Source organism: Sinocyclocheilus anshuiensis, unplaced genomic scaffold (assembly GCF_001515605.1).
Source record: "Sinocyclocheilus anshuiensis isolate Anshui unplaced genomic scaffold, SAMN03320099.WGS_v1.1 scaffold627, whole genome shotgun sequence".
In the NCBI taxonomy this organism is placed as follows: Eukaryota; Metazoa; Chordata; class Actinopteri; order Cypriniformes; family Cyprinidae; genus Sinocyclocheilus; species Sinocyclocheilus anshuiensis.
Window position 1 is genome coordinate 2,536,503 of NW_015549703.1, and position 26,147 is coordinate 2,562,649.

Sequence of the window (26,147 nt, forward strand, 5' to 3'; positions counted from 1 at the left end):
TCGTGTCTTAGGACATCAATGTGTCGTCACGAGCCGCAGGGTTTAATTTGGATTTGTCTGTGCATGTTTTTTTTACTCTCATAGATTTTGCTACCATTGCCATGCATTATACGACTGATAGACTGCAACGGTTAAAGTTAAAAATCATCATATGTGCTCTACTGAAGAAACAAAGTCACCTACATCTTGTAGTCAAAGTCATTTTGCTTTCACAATGAAACAGCGCCTTCATGACATGGCGGCGGCGGCAACAACAATACTACAGCGAGAATAAAAGTTACGCCTTCTTTCTTTGCGTGAACATTTGGCTGGCGTTATGAAAATCTTCCCACATCGTGACGTAGACATGTGGGGGCGTGTTAGAACGAGCCGTTTTAGGTAGGCGTGGTTGACTCTTAACTTTTATAAAGAATATCTCTTTGGATTTGAGACTTTAGTCTCAAAGAACTTTACAGATCTTCTTTATGCACCAAGAGCTTGTATCACTCCAAAGAGAAAGGAAAAATTGAAATCGCATCATATGACCCCTTTAAGTACTGTAACAAAGTATTATTACTTTGTTACAATACACCACTGCAAGCAAATATATGAGCATTATCCATTCCCTATATGTCAGATAATTAGAATGAAGGAACTCACATCTGGCTCTTTATTGAGGATCTCAGCAGCTTCGTCATACTCTGGCTTCATCTTCTTACAGTGGCCACACCCTAAAAACAATCACAATTAAGAAAATTAGAATGTGATTAATTTTAACATCACAAACCTGAAAAAAGTTTAAAAAACGTAAAAAAAGTAAAAAAAGAAAAAAAGAGAAAAAGTGTGAAAATGTTTTTACAAAATGTTTACAGTAGTGCTTTGAAGTTGATGTGCACTTAAAATGATAATGAAATCTGATCAGCTCACAATCACCAGATTTGATAATAGTACTAATTATGAGAATAATTGTGATATCTTGAGCTTCTTGTGTCAAATCAAATCAGCATATTAATAATAACAGTAATGGCTGCTGAAAATTCAGCTTTGCCATCACAGGAATAAATTATGTTTTAAAATATATTAAAATACAAAACAGTTATTTTAAATTGTAATAATATTTCCCAATTATGTTTTACTGTATTTTAAATCAAATGCATGCAGCTGCGGTGAACAAACATTTTTTTTTTTTGTAATCTTTCCAAACCCAAACTTTTGAATGGTAGTTCATATACATCACAAAACATTTGGAAAACCCTGCTAGCCAAAGGTGGTTTAATGGCTGGCCTGGTTTGACAGTTTTAAAGAGGTTTTGGGTACTTGAACTGCTAAACACTAACTTGACCAGGTTGAGAGGTCAACAAGACTAGCCAAACCAGCATAAAACAGCAAACATCTATGTCGGTTTAAGTTTTTTTTTTTAATAGGGTTATGCATAATTGACATAGCACAAAAACAACCACTCGATATCCATAAAAGACTACAACATGTCAGTCATAATCACAAACAGCACTCATCTGGAAAGAAATTATACTTCCTCTAAAGAGATCCCTTTCCAATTCCCCACCTGTTACATAATCATAAAAGCCTTTCCAGTAATCATAAGCCAGAACTCACTTAGTCAAGCCTGGATTTAATATGTATTTATTTACACTATGGGAATATGAACAAGTCACATCACTGATTCATAAATGGTTTGCATTTTTGCTAAGAACTATGTACAAGAGTTTATTATTATTATTAAGTAACTCAAAATCAGGTCACATGAAATTGCACACTGAGGGGGGGGGGGCATCAGCATGCATTTTGTCTAGTTAATCTGATGCAGGTAAAGAATTATTTTTTTTTTTGACAAGAGTGTGCATTGAGAGGCCTAGCCGATGTTGTCATTGGCATTATAATAGCTGAGTGCATGTGAAGCGATGTTTGTGTGTGAACAAGGATATTGCATTTGACCTTGTTGATGAGAATGTAAACAAGTCATCCGGTTCCTTGACAGTGTATTAATGTGGAGAGAGAGTATGTGCACATATGCTCAGTGGTGGGTTGGTAGGATACACCCTGTGCAATACAGGAAATTAATATGTTCTATCAGAGGTGTTTCATCAAAAATGTATGAAAGCTGAGAGCCATCTTCCTTCAATCACGAAAAAAAGCAACCTCCCAAGAAATTGAAATACTACTAACATACGCGTATCAGCAAATCGGTGTCAGGTAGAAACATTTGAAACAAAATTGATAGACAAAAACATCAAGAGCACACAAGTGCAATTCAAACAACATAAAGAGAAGCTTTTTTTTGTCTATCTCTGACCTATTCAGTGGTTCAAATTAGACTTCACTAAAAAAAAATAAAAAATACAGGTATTAAGGTCATTGGCGTACCATGTATAAACCATTGTACAGTATATGCATATTTGACAGTAGGCTATATGGATCATTGAGGACCATGGTATACTGTATATGAATGTACATTCATATATAGTATACCATGGTACTTCAGTATACTCCAGTGTACTTCAAAGACTACAACTAGTTCTGCCTTAATACGCGTGCAAAGAATAATAATTGTTATCATAATAACATGTCCAAAACATAATCGTAATATAGCGATTTTGACAACTGGCTTGTCAAGCAAACATAATCCTAACAATTAAAGTTCACCTGAAAATGAAAATTATGTCATAATTTACTCACCCTCATGTCATTCCAAACCTGCAGAACTTTCTCTCTTCTGTGGAACTCAAAAGGTAGAAGGTAACAAAGTTTCAACTGTTTTTGTCCATATAAAGAAAGTCGGTGGAGTCTAAATCTACAGTGGATGTCATTGACTTTAACTGTATGGACAAAATTTTGTTTGCATCCCACAGAATAAATAAAAGTCATATGGATTTGGAACGACATGAGGGTAACATAATTTTCTAACCCTTTGACTACCTTTAAATTTAAAAGCCATTCAAGCCCTAAGTCCTGCAAGAGCAGTGTTGTTGATACTCACAGGGAGCGTAGAACATGACCAGGGCTGAAGGATGCTCCTCCAGAAATGTGTCAAAAGACTCATCGGTCAGATGGAAGACCACCGAGCCGGACTCAGACCAGGGCACCTCTGGAGTTTTAGGCTGTGGCGGCTGGGGGCTGTGCAACATATTAAACAAGTAGTTAAAAACATTTCCATTAGTCAAAATGTTTTTGTTGTTTCAAAGCCTGAACTTCATGACTCAAAACCCTCCAAATGACTAATGTGAGACACCTAAGCTCTAAGTTGGACACTGCCAATTCACATCTCACAACTCATTTCAGCTCTACATCTGGTGAGGAACGGTCACACCCGCATGACTAAAGAGAGCTAGTCTGAGCTCGCAATTCACATCTGTCTTCCTCATGGGCCCTGTGCCCATATAAGTGTGGCCCAAATGATTCCTTCGTAGAGTGGATAGAGCCAAGAGCTTATCTCCTAGAAGTGCGTGAGCTGAAGACCAGCCAGAGGCAACTTTGCCAGGGATAAACACTGGCAAACACAACCATTCAGTGGGTAAAGCGCATCAGTAAATGTTCTCACATTCAAACTCTCACTATCTTCATTCAAAATTGATTCTACAAGACAATCCAGGCATACATCTGCAAGCGCTTTGAGAGCAGGAGGTCACAATTTTAAGTCTCTTAACATGCACCTCTTGTACTGGTCAATCAGCTCCAGCGGTCATATAGTTTATGAAATCGCAATAATGATTTTCTGTCTCACAAACTAGGGACCACCCACAGTTCCTTCATTGACAGTCTCATGCAAAAATGGTGAGAGCTGATTAAATAACTAGTTCCAAACTAACTGGTTAGCAACTTTCAGGAGTCATGGATGACATTTAATTTATCAGTCCCTCTAGCAGTGATCATAATTTAACTAAATCTTTGAAACAATACTGTTTAAAAGTTTAGAGTCAGCAAGATTTGTTCATGAAAGAAGTCTTTATGCTCACCCAGACTGCATTTATTTGATCAAAAATAGAAACAATAGTAAAAACAGAAAGAAACTAGTAGAAACCAGTAAAAACAGTAATATTGTGAAATATTATTAAAATTAAACTGCAAGCAGCAATTAAGGGGCCAAGCACAACAGAGGCAATGAGGAGCTAAGCAACCACGACAGGAAGCATCAGACGAGTTGAAAGAATTAGTAATTAAAGACAATTTTTGATGATTTTAAGCGAAATAGTTGAAAATCTAAAAATACAATCACTTGTAATGTGACATAATTGCTTATCATTTTTGACCAATAGGTGGCGCTGCCAGCAAATGATAATGACACACATAGAGCTTGGTGTCAATATGCCAAAGAGTTGCAGAAATACAGACTCCGATCCAAATCGGCATCATGCCATCAAATTTGACAATGAGTTACACGAAACTGGTCTCAGATAAAACAAACAAAAACCAAAAAAAAAACTTTTTGATTCTAAACATTTTTTGATACATAGAGTAAACTAGATATTCTCGAACAGAACTGCGTGTTACACTTTGTTGCCTAGCCTCACTTTTTAGACAGATAGATCCAGCAGTCATTAAATATAAATAATCTATAAATATTTCTACTTTTGACTTTTTTTTTATTGTATTTTTTCTCTCCTTGCTTTCTACTTCGCAAAACAGAACATTTTTAACAGTGGTTTCATTTCAAACTCAGATTTACCTGCCCTTAAACAACATGAAAATACAAACTAAGCTGTGACTGTGGCTGGTCTTGTGACATATTGATCAAACAGTCTCTTCCAGTCTAAGTGGGAAGTTATTGACCAGAATAAGTGGACCAAACTTTATGCCAATAAAAAGGTTTCTCATACTACTCACAAACTACTGTGTCATGCCAAAGCACATAACTTAATACAAACACTGCTTAGGACACAGTGCTTGTTAATCCGGTCTAGTTCATCTAGTCTGGTTTCACTGCATCAGCAATGCCACTGAAGTTATTTCTCTTAATGTTGCTAGGCAAAATATTGTGCCGCTGTATGACTGGAAGATTCATGCACTCCATAAATGACATGCTGCATTGCATGCACAGCTCTAGTGAAGTTAATCTCTGAGACGTGTAGACGTGCTGTAGACTGTAGTACATTTTGTTCACTTTGTCACTTTGATAGTTGGTTAAGACACTGCAGAGATTTTAAAGCCTCATCACATCTCTTTTAGGAGGCACAGAGGAGTGTTTACATCCAGTGTTTTACAGTGGGCATCATATCTTTCACACCACAGTTCCTGTAAAACACTCCCTGGGTAATGTTAGAGACCGCGGGCAGAAGTCCAAGATGTCACACCTCTTACAAACACAGTGATTCTTTACAGCTTTTAAAATAGTAAAGGGCGTAAGAATAAATAAAGAGAGGTTTGTATGTCTAGAGTTGAAATAAAGTTTACTCACTTTTTCAACCAATCAGTGATGTCTTTAGAGGTGACTCCATAATTCTCATAGTGATGCAAGAATTTCCCCTTCCTTTTTGTAAAAAGAACAAAATGATTAATCATAAACTGGCTGATAAAATCCAAAGCAACACATATCAATTTATCATGAACAAACAAAACATTTTCACCAATATAAGATGGACACGAGATGTGGGATCGATTCTGGCCCGAGTTCCTATCACGATCCCATTATTTCCTGTCCTCTCTCTACTCTCTATATAAAAACATGGCCAAAAGTTTGTAAAACAGAAACAGAAGGTTTGTATAAAGCTATTAGTATTGATTTTTACAAAAACATACTTCAAATCTTGCCTTCTTTCAGAAAGGACATCCTAAACGGGTGAAGTCAATATATATTAGTGCTTATTTTGTCAACATAAATTGCACTAGACAGCTTTGGATATTTGTACCCACACAACAAAGACCCAAGGCATCCAAGACTGCTGCTCGCTTCTTGCTGTCCAAGATAAACATTTTAAATGAGCGTTTGACTCAAAGCTAATTAAGCCATTTGGCCCAGGGCTCTTAGCATAATCAAAGACTTCAGCTAGCAGCCTTTGTGCCCTTACTAATCCATACAACCACAAGCAGACGAGATCACGAATGTATCCAGAAATGCTTTTGAACACAGCAGCATGCGGAAGAAGGCTTCATGCATCGGAAACTCAAGCTTTATCTGCCATCATCTGCTCCCATTCCGTGACTGAAAATAATCTGCAGCAAGTGGGAGCTTAGCCGAGATGCTGGCAATGGACTGTCATTTGTAACTGTCACTAATCAGTTCGAATCCAAAAGCACTGTGGCAACCTAAACAAAGAAATGTAATAATAAAGTGGAAAACTCATGTTCGTCAAACAGAATTATCACTTTAGTGTCAGGCGAAATCTTGATTTTTTGAGTTTTAGTCTCAAGTGAGTTTCAAACGGCAAGAGACCTCAAGCTTAAATGTAGATCTGTTTGCAAGCAGCAGACAATAAAATAAAATACAATTTTCTATTTTAATTATATCTAAAGACTTATGCTCTCTTTGATCGGAAGACAAATAATGCATTAGTGAAATATTAATTGATTCAGTGCTGAGGTGGGGAGGTGTGGTGAAGTCGTGTAAAGATCTGGCCTTGGGCGGAGGGCCATGTTTAATTAACCTTTTAGTAATTAAAAGAGTTGTGAAATGAAGGAGCACTAAACAGAAGCTAAATGCACACAGCTGCTGCCACAAGTCTATATATACAGGAAAAATGCTCTGGACAAATTGCACCATGCAGAGAATACACATTAAAATTCTCTGATTCATTTAAGATCATAAATCATGCCTTTTGCTGGGGCTATTAGTTCTAGCATGCTACATATAAAAAGCTGCCCCAAAACTGTCTCAGAAATGAATTAATTTGAACCCTTTTAATATGCAAAGATTATTTTGTGGAAGAAACGAGTACTTTTTCAAATACTGCAAATCAATTCTCTGCCTGCAATGCTACATTGTGCAGTGGTCAAGAACATTTTGTGCACAAAGTTCAAAAGTTTTCAACAAATATTTACTAGAATTAACATTTTATGTATTTAAATATTTGATTAACAGAATAACTTAATAATGAAAGCCTTTAAATAGAATTCTTGGACTTTCATTATTTTTCTTTATCCATTATTTAACAGTATTGTAATACATTTAAAAGTAACACTCCACAAAACTAGTGTTCACTAAGGTGCATTTTCTTATGCTGACATTTCATGTACTTGGACTTTCGAGGAAAAAAAAAGGACTGATGAATGCTTCTAGGAAAAAGCACTGACATCTCCAAAAAATCTTCAGCCCTTAAAGGAACACTCCACTATTTTTGAAAATAGGCTCATTTTCCAACTCCCCTAGTTAAACAGTTGAGTTTTACCGTTTTCGAATCCATTCAGCCGATCTCCGGGTCTGGCGTAACACTTTCAGCTGCAGCTTCTGATTAGACTGTTAGCATCTCGCTCAAAAATGACCAAAGAGGTTCTATGCTAAGCTAAGCTAAAAGTGCTACCGCCAGACCCGGAGATCGGCTGAATGGATTCGAAAACGGTAAAACTCAACTGTTTAACTGTAGGGGAGTTGGAAAATGAGCCTATTTTCAAAAATAGTGGAGTGTTCCTTTAATTGGACTGTAGAAGATGTACCATTCTGATCCTTCTTTCCTAGTCTTCTTCAAATGAATGAATTTACAACGCTATGACACTAGTGTTACAATAAAACAGAACTTGCTTAAGAAAAAAGTCAATATCAAGTATTTACAAAATACAACGATTTTGCTGGCAACATAACCTTAAGTTAATATTGCAATGACTTTTTTATTTGGCGATCTAGTTTCCTACAATTAAGTTACATTAAATGTCCTTCCTATTTTGTGGCATAAAATAATTTACTTGGCAACATTGGTATAGATATACACTGTAACATCAAAAGGGCTTTAAGATTTAAAGCTTAGCAATTTAGTCCATTTTATTCGGTTCTTCAAAAGGTGACTTTGTTTGTGTATTTGAGTCAAGAATCAAGACAAACTTACTCAAAGTAGCAGAAGGTTGGGTAGCCCTTGATGCTGAACTCCTGTTTGAGCCCGTCAAACTCCGCCGGGTGCACGTTCATCCCAGCCAACACCTACACAAAAGCAATGAATTAGACTTGAAACAAACAATCCCTGTCTAGCACCTCAAATACAGGAAAATGAAGATGAATGGCCACATCAGAGAGTAAACAGAACGCTTGTCGATACAGATGGCATGCAGCGGAGTGGCACACAGTAAATATCCATCTCTCTCATGACATTGCAAGGTTTGACCTGACATGCTAATCGCCCCCCGAAAGCAATTTCAACTCACTTCAGGAAATCTACTTTTAGTGACTACAGCCTCAGTTTACTTTGTGTTTGGACACATCAAAACATGAGGGAACTTCATCCATTTTTATAGCATGTCACATTGCTAAGTTGAAAAAATATAGCTTGTGCCGTTAATTCAAACAAACTGCACCGTTATGACAGTCTATGCTTTATGATGTATTCCAAAATAAATGTATATTATCCTAGAGTAAGTCACAAATCGTCTCCGGTGGCCCGTACGCATCCGTCATGCCAATGAAAAATATGCAGACAAACTCTGCTGACCAGCGATTACCTCCCAAATCCATCAATGTTCCTGCAGTGCTATCAGCTTCTCACCACACGTACGTGGAAATTCAGAAACACAGGAGGCAGCAAATCTACACCTCGTGTCCGTACCAGCAAGCTACCCTTTCGTTATGCAAATCTTCAAACGAGCAGCTTATTTACTAGTGCTACTACAGTTAGAGAAAAATACTGCTTAAATATCCCTCCATATGAAAAGAACAATAATGATAATAAATACTTTACAGTAAGGTTCAATTCATTAAAACATTAGTTAATGGATTAGGTGTCATAAACAAAGAATGAACATTTTTACAGTTTATTGATGTTTTTTGTTAATAAATGTTTGTTCAAAATACTATAATTATAGTATGTACAAGTTGAAATGGTAAAAGTTTATGTACACTACTGTTCACAATTTGGGGTTAGAGAGATTTTTTTTTAAAGAAATTAATTGTTTTATTTAGCAAGGACGCATTAAATTGATCAACATCTTTTGTTCTTTTCAACCTTCTATTCATCAATAAAAAACAACCTGTTAAAAAGTCCTGAAAAAATGCATCAAGCAACACAACAATAAGAAATATTTCTTAAACACCAAATCAGCATATTCAAATGATTTCTGAAGGATCATGTGACACTGAGACTGAAGTAATGGATGCTGAAAATTCAGCTTTATCATCACAGGTAAAAAATTACAATTTGAAATATATTAAAACAAAAAAATATTTTAAGAATATTTCACAATACTAATATATTTGTAATCATATAAATGTAGCCTTCATTAGATTTTTAAAAAACATAGGGAAAGAAAATCTTACAACCCCAAAAAGTAGTGTATGTATAAATTAACATTAAACTAGATGAATAAATACTGTAAAAGCATTGTTCATTGATAGCTTATGATACCTAACACTTTAAGTAATGTTATCAAATTTAAATGTATTGTAGAGTATTTTCCAAAATAGTCATTTAACAAACGTTTTTGTTTATGCAATAAATTTTTGAGTTTACCAGAAGATAAAAGAAAAAAAAAGAACCTTTCCATGGTTTTAGCTACACAATACTAAGCAATGTTCTCTTGACTTACACAAGCTTCCATGTAGAAAACACTCCCGCTTTGACGTGTACAGCTGGGTCTTCTTAAAAAATGTTCAATTTCGATTTGGACCATTTTAGTTTGAATGAAAGTTCAAGCATCTATGTTTGTGCTTCTGTGAACATTCTAAGATGAGAGATGGGGAAAAAGACGGAGGGAGATAAAAAAAAGAGAGAGAGAGAGAGAGAGAGAGAGAGAGAAGGACTGAGAGAGAAATATGTGTGGTGAGGTATACGGTGGTTCTCCCAGCAGTGCACATAGAGATATTGAGCTGAGCTGGCATATAATCCATACTTCACCATAGACTTCAACAGCAGGAAGTATATCCTATAACTATATATTGAAATCAGCAGAAGGGCTTTTAAGCAAAATTGCTTCTTCCTCTAATGAGGGGGAACTAAACGTTCGGTCAAAAAGGCACATCAATGGTTTTCGCAAAAACATCTCACCTGTTAGGTAATTAAATTCAACAACTGAATCAGAAAAATGTATTGCGATACAGTCTAGCAGGGGGAAAAAAAGGAAACAGAGGAATCAATAGGCCATGATTCTGACATGCTAGAAGTGTACTTACATATTTCCCTTTTGTCTCAGTGGCTGCTTGCTGGAAAATCGGCTGCATCCTTTTACATACGCCACACCCTACATGTAGAAGAGATGTTACAGTGTAAGATGCATTAGTGAAAAACGTCCAGAGCCTATTGCCACAAATGTAGCAATGTATGAATCACAGCTCACACAGATGTCACTTTCAAAACCAAGCAGCTTTCTGTAGGTAAATGTGGTGAAACCAAGTGACCAAAGTGGAGCACTGCAAAATCTGTGTGTGAGAATCTTTCGTCCTTACAAGAAATTCATGGTCGCACACATTCCTATTGAAATTACTAGATTTCACAATGATAAATATGATCACACCATGTTTTTTTACAGAAAGGCTGCACAATATTACTCAACATTACTATTATGATACCATGTTTATAGAGTAAATACACCAAAGTTTAATACTTACATTACCGTTCAAAAGTTTTGGTTTGAAGATATTTTAATGTTCTTTTTATTGTATCAAAATTACAGTAAAAACTGTAAAATTTTGAAATATTTTTACAATTTAAAATCACATTTTTTTTATGTAATATATTTTAAAATGTAATTTATTCCTGTGATGGCAAAGCTGTCTTCAGTGTCACATGATCCTTCAGAAATCATTCAAAAGTGCTGATTTGGTGCTCAGAAACATTTCTCATGTTAAAACAGTGTTGCTGCGTAATACTTTTGTGAAAACTGTGATACATTTCTTTTCAGGATTCTTTGATGAATATAGAATCCAAAATATAGAATTCAGAATGCATTTAAAATGCAAGTCTTCTGTAGCATTATGCCTTACTGTCAATTTTGATCAATTTATTGCATCCTTACTGAATAAAACATACAAAGTAATTAATAAAAAGTATTAAAGTGCCCCTGGGTAATGAAAGGTTCATATTTTGGACAACAGGTTCTGATACCAAACTTTTAAAATTACACTACCTTTAAGTATTTTATCAAATCAGAAAAGGTAATGGTGATAGTTTTATTAACCCTATGGCTACATGTTAAGTTTAACCTTAAGAAGCACTTTTCAATTGATAATGTCTGGAGTCTTGGCAGAAAAAAAAATGAAAGAGTTGGTACTGCCCAGAAGTTCTCTACATTTGTCAATCTAAATATGATTTTGGCTGATTCCTTATCTTCAAGACTTAGTATTGCAGTAATGAGCTTTTGGGTTCCTCTGAGCACTACACGAGGAATTAAGATGAATGAGAAATGTCTTTGGAAGTTAAACTCTTGTTTATGTCACACTGACAAATGCTGGACCATCTTAATGAAATCTCGACTGCATTCACAACCTACATTTGATTCAGACACAATCACACTTCACAGGATTTGGTTTGCTTGAACATGGCACTTCTTACATGATTGCACACAGTTTGCATCATATGAAGTGTCTAGTAGTGGATGATTACAGACAGAGGTGACTCACATGGGGCGTAAAACATCATGAGGATGGGCCGCTCCTCTCTTTTCAGCAGCTTACGGAAGTCCTGCAAACCAAACAGCATTAATTGAGTTTGTCAAACACTCGGGCTGAGTGGCTATAAACTTTAGAAGAATTTTAGGTGATCTCAGTAAAACCAACAAACAAGGGCAGAGATTTCCTGGCCACTTTCGTTAACATGATATATTGCTTCATTACTTCATTACAAACCAGCACAGTGCTAGTAATCAACTCTCTAAACCACAGAAACAAAAAGAAATGTTAGAAATTACTGAGCTCTTCAAAGATGTTTCAAAGACTTCATTATTAAAAGTGTAGCTGTTGACCGTCATCTGCAGTGTGTGCTTTCTGTTTTGAAAAGAGGCTAATGCTGAACATATTTGACGCAATCTATTTTAAAGTACACAATTTATTTCACTGTCAAGTATATACTACAACATCATGAATCTGTCTTCAGATTTAACTTTTTTTCTTTTTCACATACCCAAATGATCTAAAAATTTAAGGCTAGGGCATTTAAGACCACATTTGTTTCTGGACTCCCAGTCCAGCTGCCAGATTTAGCCTCCAGAGACAGAAGAATAGACAGGTTCTTCTATTGCAGATTGTTCAGCTACATGTCTTTTGTTCTGTGTAAAGATCCCACACCTGATAGATACTCAGCAGAAAACCGATCGTCGCTGCAGTGAGCTTTAGCGAGAGATACTTACCTTCTCTGACTCAATGTGAAGAACATCTTTAGCCTCAGGGTTCTCCTCCCACAGGGGGGCACCTGCAGGGTCTTTCAGGAAAGCCACCATGGACTAAAAGAGGTGAGAGAACAGATAGAAACTTTGAAAAGAGACCATTAAAGAGTCATCTTTCACTGTCAAAATATGGTCAACTCACTGTATGCATTTCATTTTAATAGTGAATCATTGTGAGATCAGAGGTAGGGGCCTATTTGCACAATAGGGTGTAGACTACCATTCAAAAGTTTGGGGTCGGTAAATTTGTACATAAGTCTCTTATGCTTATACAGTACAGTAAATACAGCAAGACATTTATATTATGAAAGAATATAAAAAAATATGCTCCAGTCTTTAGTGTCACATGATCTTTTAGAAATTATTCTAATATGCTGATTTGGTGCTTAAGAAACATTTATTATTATAATCAATGTTAAAAACAGTTTTGCTGCTTAATATTCTTGTGATGACTTCATCAAAATGCAATTTTCTGAGAAATTACCTTAAATGTGGCTGGTCTGTTGTATTCTGTGTGGAAGGTCCCATCTCTAAAAGCAACACAAAACTTAAAGATGAATTGCTGTGCTCATGCTTCTCAGTAATAATACATTATAATATCTCCATCTACCATTGTTACAGTACATGAATCTCAAAAAAAAAAAAAAAAAAAAAAAAAAAGAGGACTATTCTTACTTATAATGCAAGACCTCGTCTCCATTGGTTTTCGAGATGGGGTCTACCTTGACTTTTTTACAGAGTTTGCGTCCTTCTGAATCCCTGTGGAGGGGAACCAACAGAAAACATATGAATATTCAATCACTTAACAGAATCACATTCAGTAAATAATGCATATAAAACAGTTATTCATGAAATCAGACAAAGTTACAATTGTAATAATTGATTATTATATTATGATGTATTAAAAACTACTAGTTAAAATACACACATTTCTTTGATTTTCTTAAATTTTACTTTCTTTAAATTCAAATTACAATATTTAACTTTGTTAGCAAACTCTGAAGGACCTAATGGTGCACAACCCTGGTAAAAATGCAAGGAAAACAAAAGTTTAAAGCAGCCATGTTCAGTCAAGTGTCTGCAAGCACAATCAATTAACTTCATACTTTTTGTGCAAACTCAGAGGCGAAAGCGAACATTAAGTCATAGCGAATTATGCTCAACAAATATTATAATCACATTATTCTATTATAACACAAGTCCTCGAAGGACATTTGTCATGCAAATTGATGCAGCCAAAAAGTGAAGTGATACAATTAATGTCCCAAGACATTAAATAAATTGCTGTAGCAGCAATACGAGACCGCTCATGGGAAGCGACAGATGACCACAGCAATAAGCTAATGTAAGGACCGCTTCTAAGTTTGGCAAACCCTGTCATTCTTCTCTTTTTGAAGGACAAGACATTCAGCTGCTACAGTGTATTATACATAAACTCTGCTTGCTTTAATTCAGAGCCACAGGTCTCTAGATAAGAAGAGTTAAGTGTTTTTTCCATCCTGCTCCACTTTAGCAATTCCTTGCAGCAGAATAGCATGCTTCAAAACGTCCTGCACATTAAATGGATTTTGTACAAGTATGTGGTACTGGTGATAGGCATTGTGTAGACAGGGCACATTCAACAATGTGCTACACTTTGAATCCCAAGACTCTTTTAAAGCATTAATTCCATGCACTTTATTGTTTATTAAAATGTTTGTTACATTTTATGTTAAATAATAGTTTATGTAGTGTGAAAAGTAGCTATAACTAAACATCATACACTCACAGAAATAAAGGTACAAAAGCTGTCCCTTTTGAAAAGGTACCACCCAAGTGACAGCTTTTGTACCATTTTCTTTTTCTGAGTGTACAGTATGTCTTTATCTCAAGAAGTAAAATCATCATGACTCTTTCTACATGATTAAAAGTAAACAATTTCAGTCCATTTTCACAATTTTTTATGCAAACTGCAATGCAGACCGAATTCATCATGCTCAGCCATTAAACCCTGTTACTCATGTTATTGTAAGAAATTTATGGGAAATAAAATACAAATACACTTTTTTTTAAGGTTAAAAAACTACTTTCACTGGCCAACTGCTGAAAAAAATAAAAATAAAACCTTCATTCTTAGGGGATTTCTGGCCCTGTTTTGTATCCTATTTATGGGAAAGTGCCACAGAGGGATTCAAAAGTCAGTGCTTTCTGAATTCACTGCACAAAAAATGAATGCTCCAGTTCCTGACAAATTCATCTTTGTCATACAGCCAATGACAAAAAATAAAAACAGCAACAAAGCACTCCATCTTCACACTTGCACCTCAACAGATCCTGAGAACAGAAAGGACCCACAATTACCTGGTCCCACTGTCACCGCATATACGCCCACACCCTCCCAAAGAGATCCAGATCTCTCCATTGTAAAGACTCCCCTTCCCTTGAGCGATAATAAGCATGGAAATGTATTACATAAGGACAAATAGGAGCAGCAGAGAGGACTCAGCAGCGATCTAAAGCCCCATGCTAATGGAAATTCAAAGAGATGGAACTCAATTATGCTTCTGACAGAATCCACCCCCAACCGGCTCCATTCCTTAAAGGTAGATGAGACGCCATCATTAGCATTATGCATTTCCCACGTAACGCCTTTGTGGGAGGACTGAGAGAAGCGCGGTGGAGATCAGAGCTCAGTCTGTCAGGTGGGAAACTCAATTAGACATGCTGTGTGTCGAACGAGCTGACTCAGGATCACAGATGGCAATGAGCATGCATGCGTAGATATGCCCCTTCATACCCTCCCCAGCCCCAGCTTGGGATGCCAAAATAATTGGTCGTCCTTTTCAAGCTGTTCTAAAGCATGAGAGTCATGGATCAAGTCAATAAGTTTTGCTTGCAGGGGGTTTGAAAGGGATATCCAAGGGTCAAAATTGCTGAAAGTGGTTAGTGTGTGAGATTGCTGGCTTCAAACAAGTCGAGTGGACAAATTGGGAAGTTGAAAACCAAGTAAAGTTTGAAAAAGTAGCTGTTTTATTTGAACAAGTTTTCATTAAAAATCCAGATGGATTGTTTAGATTCCAGAATTATTTCATTCCCATTTTCTTCATACTGATCTTGCTCTGTCCATGACCTACTTCCTTAATGGTATCCTCCAGTGGACTGCAGCTGGCCATCTCTCAGGTCCCTGTCATCTGTAGAAAACATGTGGGCGTATCTCTGCTTTGGTCTACCACACTGCTGCCTGTGTGGAGTTACTTTTTTTAAACCCAGCTTTATATAAGTTCTTCACATAGGGGACCCAATGTACCCAAGCCAGTCTCAAGAAGGTGCTTTAAGGATTGGCTAGGCTTTTTTTGTGTGAGTGTTTAGGTGCTAACAAGACACAGTTTTCATTGCCTGCAACATCCTACCAATTACCACCTAGCCATTACGAAATGATTCAGAGCCCAGCTTTGATTGCTAATCATTAGAAACATCAAAACAACTTTTGTGATATCTCTTTCTCAAAGCAGAGGCAGACAGAAGATGCTGAGCTGTGACATGCATGAGCTGAAGAAGGATGCAATGAAACAAGATAATCCAAGGTAATCACCACAGACACTGATGCAGATACAACCTGTGTACATGAGTTATAATTGAGGCTTAGGAGATCATATTACAAAGAATCAAAAGGTTTTTTCACACTGCACTTAACCGTGGGTTAAACCCTACTTTCTTTTTGAAATAAAAAAAGTTCAAGGTTCTACATTAACATACTGTTTGACCAGAAACATCATCCCAAGTGCAAAAACACCATCTATAACCCTATTACAGTATTTATTGCGTCACACCTGGTAAAGACAGTATTAGAAATAAAGCAACACCACCAAGTTGATCAGGACATCACCTGCCTCAACTTTAATGGCAGTAAAAGAGTTAAATCGATTGGTACTCACCCACAGTTTACCCAGGCGATGGTACCCTGACCTTTCACAGCCTGAGCCACATCAGACAGCAGCTTTAGATGAGCACCTCCAGACGAAGCTGAGGACACAAAAAACACATTTAGACAACTGTAGAGAAGACATGTTGTAGAAACCGCAACACCTTTAAATATCATAAGCTTGTATCTAGTGTATGCCAGTGGTCTCTAACACTGTGTCAATGGCACCTGGTAGCCTGCATGGAGTCTGCATGTCACCTGCAGAGCTCATGCTATAAATAGCCTCAATTAACATGCTTAATTTCCCATCATTTCTTTTTATAATACATGAAATTATAGAAACCATTGTAACATTTTACATACAATTAAAATATGATTTTTAATAATTTTACAAGTATATTTTTATGTTTAGCTAGTACATCTGATCTGCATTCTCATAAGATACTAAGCGAGCTATTACTAGTTCAAAGATCTGTGTGTAAGAGTGAGAGAAAATCTGTTTTGACTGGTGTTTACATGAAAGCCTTCATTCTGACTGCTATCAGTCAGATTAATAACGGATTATTTAACTGCATGTAAACAGATATTCTGAGCTAAAATATCTTCGCAGGGGAATATATGAATACATACAAAAATAGAAAAAAATCTACAAATGGCATGTTTTTAAATAAAAATATGATTCATTCAAAAGAAATTCAACACTACATTCCATAAGCAGTCCAACATTTCAGGTAAAACAGGAGTACATAAGTGACAGTAAAGATATAATTTTACAAAAGATTTACATTTCAAATAAATGTTGTTATTTTGAACTTTCTATTCATCAAATAATCCTGAAAAAATGTATCATGGTTTCCACAAGAATATTAAGCAGCACATCCATTTTCAACATTGATAATAAGAATTGTTTCATCATATCATCATATATATAATAAACATAATATATTAAAATAAAAATGTTTAATTTCAAAATATTTCAGTTTTTCCTGTATTTTAGATCAAATACACGCAGCCTCGTCTTTCAAACACATAAAAAAAATCCAGTAAAGCATAAAAAAGGGTAATTTAGTCAATCAGTTTATCGGAGATAAGTTCCTTTATATTTTCTACATACTACTATACAATACATACTACAGTATTTGGTGAGTACATGAATCCAGATGTTCATGATATCTAGTTCCTTTAGTTTGTTTGATTGGTGCAAACTCGAGTTCACATAAAAAAAGCAATCTGGTTTGGAAATGAAACCCTATTGATTACATATACATGTTTGTACAATTGCACATCCATCATTTTGTTAAAATGAGTGGCGAGGGATTGCAGCAGTCATCAGACCAAGCGCAATGTTTACTGGGTGATAAACACATAGGTAGTAGAGCTAAAAGTATTGATCAAATATAAATGAATAAATGATAAAACCCAAAAAGGTGAAGTGGATGTTGTTCTCTATTTTTAAAAGCATTTCTACCAGTAGTACTCGTGTTGATGATGAAAGCATTTGCCAACACACCTCAGTACAAAACAACAGCACACAGTGTGAAAGTACTACGTGTGAAAACACAGTGACAGTTTCACTACACCCCAGATTTACACATTTGTGACAGTCTGGGATCATCTACTACACCACTGAACCCACAATCTGCTTTTCTTCCCATTTGTCACATCGGTCAAGGTCAAAAGGACATCGATTTTGCGGTTCTGCCTTGTTTTTCAGTTCGAAATCAAAAGAACGAAGTTTAAACCAGTACTGTTTTGAATGAGAAGTGCCTATGCACCACCTGATCTAGAAATCAATGCATTCCTGCAATCTAAAGGGACTATCACAGTTAGCAGGATGCTTCTAATGGAAATGCTGCACAGGATGAGCAGCACTAGTCAGCCATCAATCAAACACACTGTTCGATACACAGTCTTATCCAATGACCTCATGTGCTCGAAATGAGTCGTGAATTATGAAACAAATAAATCTTGCATAGCAAGACCTTGAGAGGCTCTTTCCCATGCTTTGTGGGTGGGAGATTGTTTATGGACCGTTCATCCATACGGTACCCATATATGGCACATTGCCTGCTGGTTCTGCTAATAACACCCAGGAGTGATGCAAATGAATATGCAGTGTTAGGAGGTAGTTTTTTTCTAAAAGCTGAGAGAGAGCGATGCATTAGGGTGTTTAGGAGTTTAGAGTGTTGAAGTTCTTTATCTACTCTGTCTATGGCCATAAGATTTATATTTTGACATCTAATGAGTGTGGTAAATACAGAATACTCCAAGTGTACTGTACAAAAGGTCAAGTATCTAAAGGCACCAACATGCTTTTGGCAATGAAAGCAAAGCTGACCTACCTATTGTGGCGTGACAGGTCTGTTAGCATACAGCAGAATCATACCTTCTCAATGAATTTTCCCTTAGGGTGTGTAACACATACACTTCTAGCAACGCAAGCTTGATTTTATGCATCATGGTCTGAAATGTGTCATGGTGCAAATCACAATGAATGTACACACTGCATAACCATAAAGTATCTACTTCTATGGCAAGTTTTCTCTTTCAAGTTAAATACCGTCATGGTGGAACAACAGTTTGAAGAGAATCTTGCTGAGCAAGTTAAAGTCAGCATGTTTATAACTAACACAGGGCTCAAGAGTAAGAAATTCTTGCTGGCCCAGTTGGACCAGTAATTATGATTACTTGTCCAGTCAACATTATCTCTGGTCCCGTTTTATTTTTAGCAATGCACACTACCGTTAAACAGTTTGGGGTCAGTAAGATTTTTTTATATATTTTTATATATTAATTTATTTATTTGTTTTTGATAGATGACTCTTATGCTACATTTATTTAAGTACAGTAAAAAAAATAAAAATAAATAAAACCGGGAATATTGCGAAATATTTTTACACTTTTTTACATTTTAATATATTTAATATTTTAATATGAAATTACATTTATTCCTGTGAAATCAAAGCTGAATTTCAGCAGCCATTACTCCGGTCTTCAGTGTCACATGATCCTTCAGAAACCATTCTAATATGCTGATTTGGCACTCAAGAAACATTTCTCATGATTATTAATGTTGAAAACAGATATGCTGCTTAGTATATTTGTGGAAACCATGATACAATTTTTTCCAGAGCTCTTTGATGAATAGACAGTTTTATTTAAAGACAAATGTATTTGACATTTTGACAACATATTCTTTTGTAATATTATAAATGTCTATACTGTCAGATTTGAATTTAATGGATCCTTGCTGAATATATATATATATATATATATATAGAGAGAGAGAGAGCGAGAGAGAATATATATATATATATATATATATATATAGAGAGAGAGAGAGCGAGAGAGAATATATATATATATATATATATATATATATGTGTGTGTGTGTGTGTGTGTGTGTGTATATATATATATATATATATTTGTTCAAAATATATTAATTTATTAAAAAAAGTATTATTACCTAAAAAACTGACCCCAAATCTTTAAAAATGCATGTATTTATTCTAGTGTATTTATATAAAATGATATAAATTTCAAGTTTTTTCCTTCAGAAACTTTTGAAAGGTAGTGTTTTTTTAGTTTTTTTTTTTTTGCTAGTGTATTTTCTATAATATTGCTTATGTTTTTTGTTGTTTATTTATTCACTTTTTAACGCCATGCCAGCATCAAGGCTATTTTCATGGCGATCTCTGAATAAATGATACAAGTTATGTTTTCTTTTTTCTTCTACTTCATAAAATGCTTTCAAGAAAAATTGCAGGTCATTTTTTTTGCAATTACAGGGCAGTGGACCATCTTTACTGTTGATCCCTGTAGCAACCTGAGTAATAATACATTCGGTTAAATAGCACAGACTTTTGTAGGTAATGTAAAAACATACCTTTTGACCTTAGGGATCACTAAAACACATTTATTGGCAGTTGCATACTAAGACATCTTGGCATTTTTTGGCTGCTAAAGCTGTAATACTTTTAATGCATTTGAAAAACAACAGTGGTGACTGACCTGACTTGGTATACAAGACAAGCACATTAGTTCTGGTCCTCAGAAGTTTCTTGAAATCCTTGTGATCACTGACTTTCTTTATGAGCGGAGACACCTTCGCTGCCTGCAGGGCGGATGACACTGCAACCTGAGGAGGTGAGACAGACAGAGATCATCGTTTTTCACTGTCAAGGCCAAACACCACAGGCGATTCAAAACAATATCCTCAACTGCACGCAATATAATTGTGGCATTTGTGCAAAATGACGACAATGTCAAACATGATGACAGAGGAGAAACGACAAACAAGAGCCAGTATACCATAAAGCAGTTACATCACATCAATATATCCATATATCACTCTTTACTGATTGCAAACAACTGGAAAAGAGTTAAGCGAATAGCGGTTGGCCACACAATAGGAACTGCACTACATAAATTCCAAAACAAGACCTTAAAATATAAAATAAAACAAAATAAAATAAAATATACAAATATTAAATAAAATATAGTTTCTCACAAAAATGCCCTGAAATAAAAAATAAAATATTAAAATATTAAATAAAATATAGTTTCTCACAAAAGTGCCCTGAAGTAGCTTCTAATATTGTGCTCTGATGTGAGACTTATGTGTTGCCCTATGGTGGGAGAGCATACTCTCTCTGCCACACTCCCCATCAGTCTTCCCAGCAGAGGCATGCGATTCTGAGTTCGGATGGAGCTGAGCCGATAAAGCGACAACAGATAAAAGGTGCTGTCATCTAAAGAAGAGGAAAATGACAAGATCAGACAGACCATGTCACAAACTCAGACAGTGACCCAGCCTATCACACGTCCTTATCATCTCCCTATGCCACATGCCTGAAGTGAAAAGACACTACCACAATGAGCAGAAATTAATTCTCAACCGCTAGTGGACAAGATAGATCAAATGTTATTTACAAAATGACATGTTGAAAGAAAACTCATTTGGTCTGTCGGGATGTTTTTTAATAGCTGATCCGACAGTCTTTGAGAATGTCTGTAGAGTTTCCATTTCAACATACCAGATATTGAAGAGAAACTTTTAAAGGTCCCCTGAAATGCTTAGAAACATACAGCGTTACTCTATGTGTTGACGTCATTTTAACTGAAACAGGAAGACAGGGCGGGACAAATCAAGCAGCCCCGCCCCTTTTTAAAATAGCCAATAGCGTTCATCAAATAGCTCTGATACATTTTGTGGTCTGCGCCGACTGGCGCATGTGATCCACTCCGTGCTATCGTGTCTCTGGACCGGAGCAGAGTGTGTGTGCGGTGACAAGTGACCGATTTCAGCCGCGGCTTCAGCGTCTATTTTATAGTGTGGTGCTTCGGATTCTAGAGAGCATTTGATTGGACAGAAAGTTTGATGAGAAGCTGAAGTACGATGTGACGTCAAAAAAATCGTTGAGCCGTTTTGGAGGAAGTGATGAACTGCAAGCTTTGAATGCTTATATCTTCTAAATGCGAATTTTGTCACTGTTTTTGAGCACACAGCCTTATAGATAACCTTAAGACTAACATATTGATACTAACACCCAAAAAACTTTAATTTTGATTTCATGGGGACCTTAAAGATAACAATACACAAGTTAAATTTTCTTAATTTTTAATGATAGTAAATACAATTTTCCCACATGTGACCTAATCAAGCCCACATCGCACTAATGGTGGTGAACTAAAGTGGTTTTATCATGAGGAAACCAAATTAACCTTGAACTTTTGAGATAAGAGCTTGACGTACATTGAAAACACGATAACTTTCAGAACTCAAAACTTCCTCCTCATGCCAAAAAGAGACTAAGCTGCAGTGCACAGACATCTGAATTGATCATCTGCTCCTCTGCATTTCTTCCCAAAGTTTCTTGGCATTAGAAATGAGCAAGTGAATTTCATTTGAAACACATCCGCTGATCATTTCAGTCTGATTTTAACAGTATGTGTGGTGCATAGACTGCTGCAGTGATGGTGTATTTTTGTAGGCCAACCCAGAAGTTAGCATCACCCAGTTTCCCCCAGCAAAAACCCAATAGGATTTTTCTATTGATTTTTGGATTATTGCAGAAAATAAGCTCTGCTACCAATAAAGCTTATGATTCTTGCACGTTTTATTCATCATGATAATCTTGACAAATGAACAATCCAATTGGCAAAATTGAAAAGCTAAATGTAGGCTAAAAATGAACTACACAAATGTACACAAACTTCAAAGTTTAAGTTAGTAAGAGTGTGATTATAAACACAGCGAGGCTGGGAAAGCAGACAGTGAGTTAAACTGTTTGCCATGATGACACTGAATGTCTCTGACAGCCTTTTTAAAGACAAGTAAAAGCTTTAAAACATTCACAACTGGGGCATTACTGATATTATGTCACAGAATAAAATGTGAAAATACCCTGAGCTTGTTTTAACCACAAACCTACAGTAATTTCAGCCATGTTACCAAAAAAAAAAAATCCCAAAAACCCTACTGACTTCAGTACGATCAGTCCGGAAGTGCTAACTCATTTCCGGGGTTTTGGACTACAGAAATATGTCAACCCTGCAGCACTCTATTTTAGCGCAGTGCTCATTCAATATGCAAAGGTGGCATTTCTGAAAGGTGCATCAATTAAACCGAAGCAATTTAATTTTAAGAACCAAATAATGAGTGCAAACAACCTTTTACTAACAGTGTAAGAGGACCTCATTCTCCCTCCTCTCCCTAAAAAGTGGCAAAAACCTTATAAAACACAATACAAAAACCAGAGCGTAGCTGTACATCTGTTGTGTGTGAGTGCACAAGTCTGTAAAGATTGATCGCCATCATCATTGGAGCGTCACAAGGAAGGGCTGGTGAGAAACACAGGTGCCTTAGCCACTGACAAGCTTCATCTTTCTACATGACAAACCAAGACAAGCATCATACTCTCCCTTGTTAAAAATCACACCGCACATTCTCTACAGAGAGACGAGGGCCAGTGGCCTGACTGAATTTATCACTGCACATTCTGTTGAGCAACACCATTACATCTGGACTAATGTTAAATAAACAAAACGTCTCTGTTAGTCTAGCATTATCATATCACAGACCTTAGCTGGAAACCTCATACAGGCAGAGTTCAAAATTAAAGGTAAAGAAAATAATTTTCTGCACCACTAGTGGCACCAAATGGAATTGTAATATGTTTGAGGAGCCTGATTGTTCCATATGTAACAACATTAGCTCAATCAATGGTTTGAGTTTGGCCTGGGACTACCTGTTTGTTTAAACAACGGCAGACGCTTGAAACTCGATTTTGAAAGCATTTTTTTTCACAATTTTTTTCCGTTTAGTGGTACAGAAATTAAATACTTCACCTTTAACACTTGCTAAGTACCAAATGACAGTAAAATAGACTTTGGCATGTAAATAAATAAAACTGAGTTCTGAATTGTAGTATGACACTCGTTGTAAATGACGTTGCAAATTGCGTGTTTTGACCAACTTCAGTTTCTCCAGAACTTAATGCCAGTACATATAGAATATTGCTTCAATTAAGTCATCAAAAAGAAAGCATAGGAAAAGAAATGAATGTGTCTTCATGCTTTTGTGACAGGAGGCATTTCATAGGAGACAGAGATTAGAAAAAAATGATAATAATAAAATAATTCCATTGCCACAGAAAAATATTTATATGAATAGGTAACAATTAATAAATAAAATATATTATAAATAAATAAAATAAATTAATTTAGAATCATTTTTTATGGATAACAACAATAATGCAAAACACATTTATGGTTATTATTATATTATTAGATTAAATATTGATGGACATACATTTCTCAATTCAACTGCCACTGCAAAGTAAAAAGTTTAGTTTATGTGGATTAAAGACAAAGGTGAAGGATCAGAGACAACGTTCTCTTCCTCCTCACATTTAATCAACTCTCTATGAGCAAATGGGGTCCAGCGGAATGGACAACCTGTGCCGACTCGGTGACATCCCTGCGGCCCCAGCGCCTTGGGAGCCAGTGAGTGTGTGAAGATGACAGTCAGGGCTAATTAAAGTACTGCAAAGCTGAGGGACCTGAGAAATCACACCTCCTCTGACTTCAGCCATGCTGACAGCGGGAGCAGACATGGTGATGCATTATGAAGAAATGTCAGAGCAACTTACTGAAGTATTTGAGAGGACCATCTTTCTTTCATCAAGTTACTCAAGTCCAACATTAACTTTGAATGGGTTATATCATAAAAGATTAAATTTTTCAAGAAGACTAAGCTCAAAATTGGCTCGTTCTGAATTATTGCACCTCCTGATGTCAGGTAGTATACAGTAACACCTAACCACATTTAGATGTCAACAATGCCCATTTAGTTTTCAATTCAACATTAGCACAGTGAGGAAATAAGAAGAAAGCAGTATATATTTTTATTTCTGAACACAAAAATATAAATCAGTAAACTTATAAATCAGTGCTGTTTCTTGCTGTGTGTAGCACCTACAGCTCTGCTTTCCTTACAAAGGATCCCAGAATTAGTCTCTGATTGACACGTTTTCTCACAAATTGGTTTGTGAACATGTCAGAGTTTAATTTCTGCTTAGCAAAGAGCCTGTTATTGAAAAATGCAAACTATATTAGACCCGACAGCAAGCGCTCTTCCCATAAATAAATGCACAAAAGTGCAGCAAAAATGGCCTGTTGAATTCTAAGGGTCAGAGGGTAAAAAAAGTTAATTAAAAAACTAAATTATTATTTGCTGTAATAAACCTTGACTAATATTATAGTTAGAGCTCATGGAAAAATAAAATGATAGAAGTATAACAATAGTATAAAGACCCTTTTAAATCATATCTCGACAGTATTTGGTTTGCAAAAATAGCACTTTGAATGGCACAGAAAAGTCTGCACATTGTAAAAATCTGATTGTTTCTCAAATTACCCATCTTTAACACTAAAATGTACAGTTTCGGCACACAGACAACTGCAGCATTCAACTCCATTCAGAGACAAAAGAGTCAGTGTTCTACATCTAGTCCCATCAGGTTTCCATCCCTATTTGGTGTACCACCTATTCTTCAAACTCTCTGTCCAAACCTGACAGTCGACCAATAGAGCGGGCCCATTACTGTCTGGCAATCATCATGTCCTGTACCTGTTACAAAGACTTTCATTTGGCCTTCCCTTAGCAGTGGTGTTCGAAGTGGACATTATCCTAACAACACCAATCCTTTCACAAGACGGTGATTGTTATTATCATCCACTGAACAGCTTTGAGAGACAGGCCTGATCGCGTCACGTCGATCAATGTGAAGTGAACAGAACAGGTTGGAAAAACACATGCTGTGCACCACTATTTCATCTGATGAGCTCAGGGGAGTGAAAAGAACATGCAGGGAAGGAATGGGGTGATGGAGGAACACATCTTTTTGCATATTCCTAGCTGAATCTCTTTGTTGCTGCGTTTGAAAGAGCTCCTTATGGACTCTTCAACTCAACAGGGATGGTCTGCAAATCATTAACTTGGGAATAAACAAATCTTCAACAGACACATATGACAGATTTCAGCAGCATGCAGAAAAATTTAATTCTGAAAATAGAAACATGGTTTTCAGTTTCTTTCAAAACTAATCTCTTAACCCAAAAAGTATTCCGAAAATTTACAGAACAGAACTGTGATTTTTTTTTTCAAATAAAAATCTGAATCTCCAAAGTGCTAAATAACAAAGTAATAAAAACTGACAAGGCTAATAGCAGGTTAAAGTATATAGCAGTACATTAAACTCAATAAAAAACATTTTATCTCCCATGTTTGCATTCG

The 26,147-nt window shown here is 36.1% G+C and overlaps 1 protein-coding gene across 1 annotated transcript in view; it reads right to left on the reverse strand.

The window, feature by feature from the left end:
• The window catches only part of LOC107660642 (protein disulfide-isomerase A5-like), a 47,349-nt gene that overhangs the window by 17,802 nt on the left and 3,400 nt on the right, over positions 1–26,147 (reverse strand). The window contains exons 2-12 of the mRNA XM_016450021.1: positions 20,360–20,486; positions 16,359–16,446; positions 13,120–13,203; positions 12,929–12,974; positions 12,409–12,501; positions 11,684–11,744; positions 10,238–10,305; positions 7,968–8,059; positions 5,390–5,461; positions 2,975–3,111; positions 640–710 (exon numbers count right to left, since the gene is read on the reverse strand). Coding sequence (XP_016305507.1) covers positions 640–710; positions 2,975–3,111; positions 5,390–5,461; positions 7,968–8,059; positions 10,238–10,305; positions 11,684–11,744; positions 12,409–12,501; positions 12,929–12,974; positions 13,120–13,203; positions 16,359–16,446; positions 20,360–20,486 — 939 coding nt within the window. The remainder of the gene's footprint in view (positions 1–639; positions 711–2,974; positions 3,112–5,389; positions 5,462–7,967; positions 8,060–10,237; positions 10,306–11,683; positions 11,745–12,408; positions 12,502–12,928; positions 12,975–13,119; positions 13,204–16,358; positions 16,447–20,359; positions 20,487–26,147) is intronic.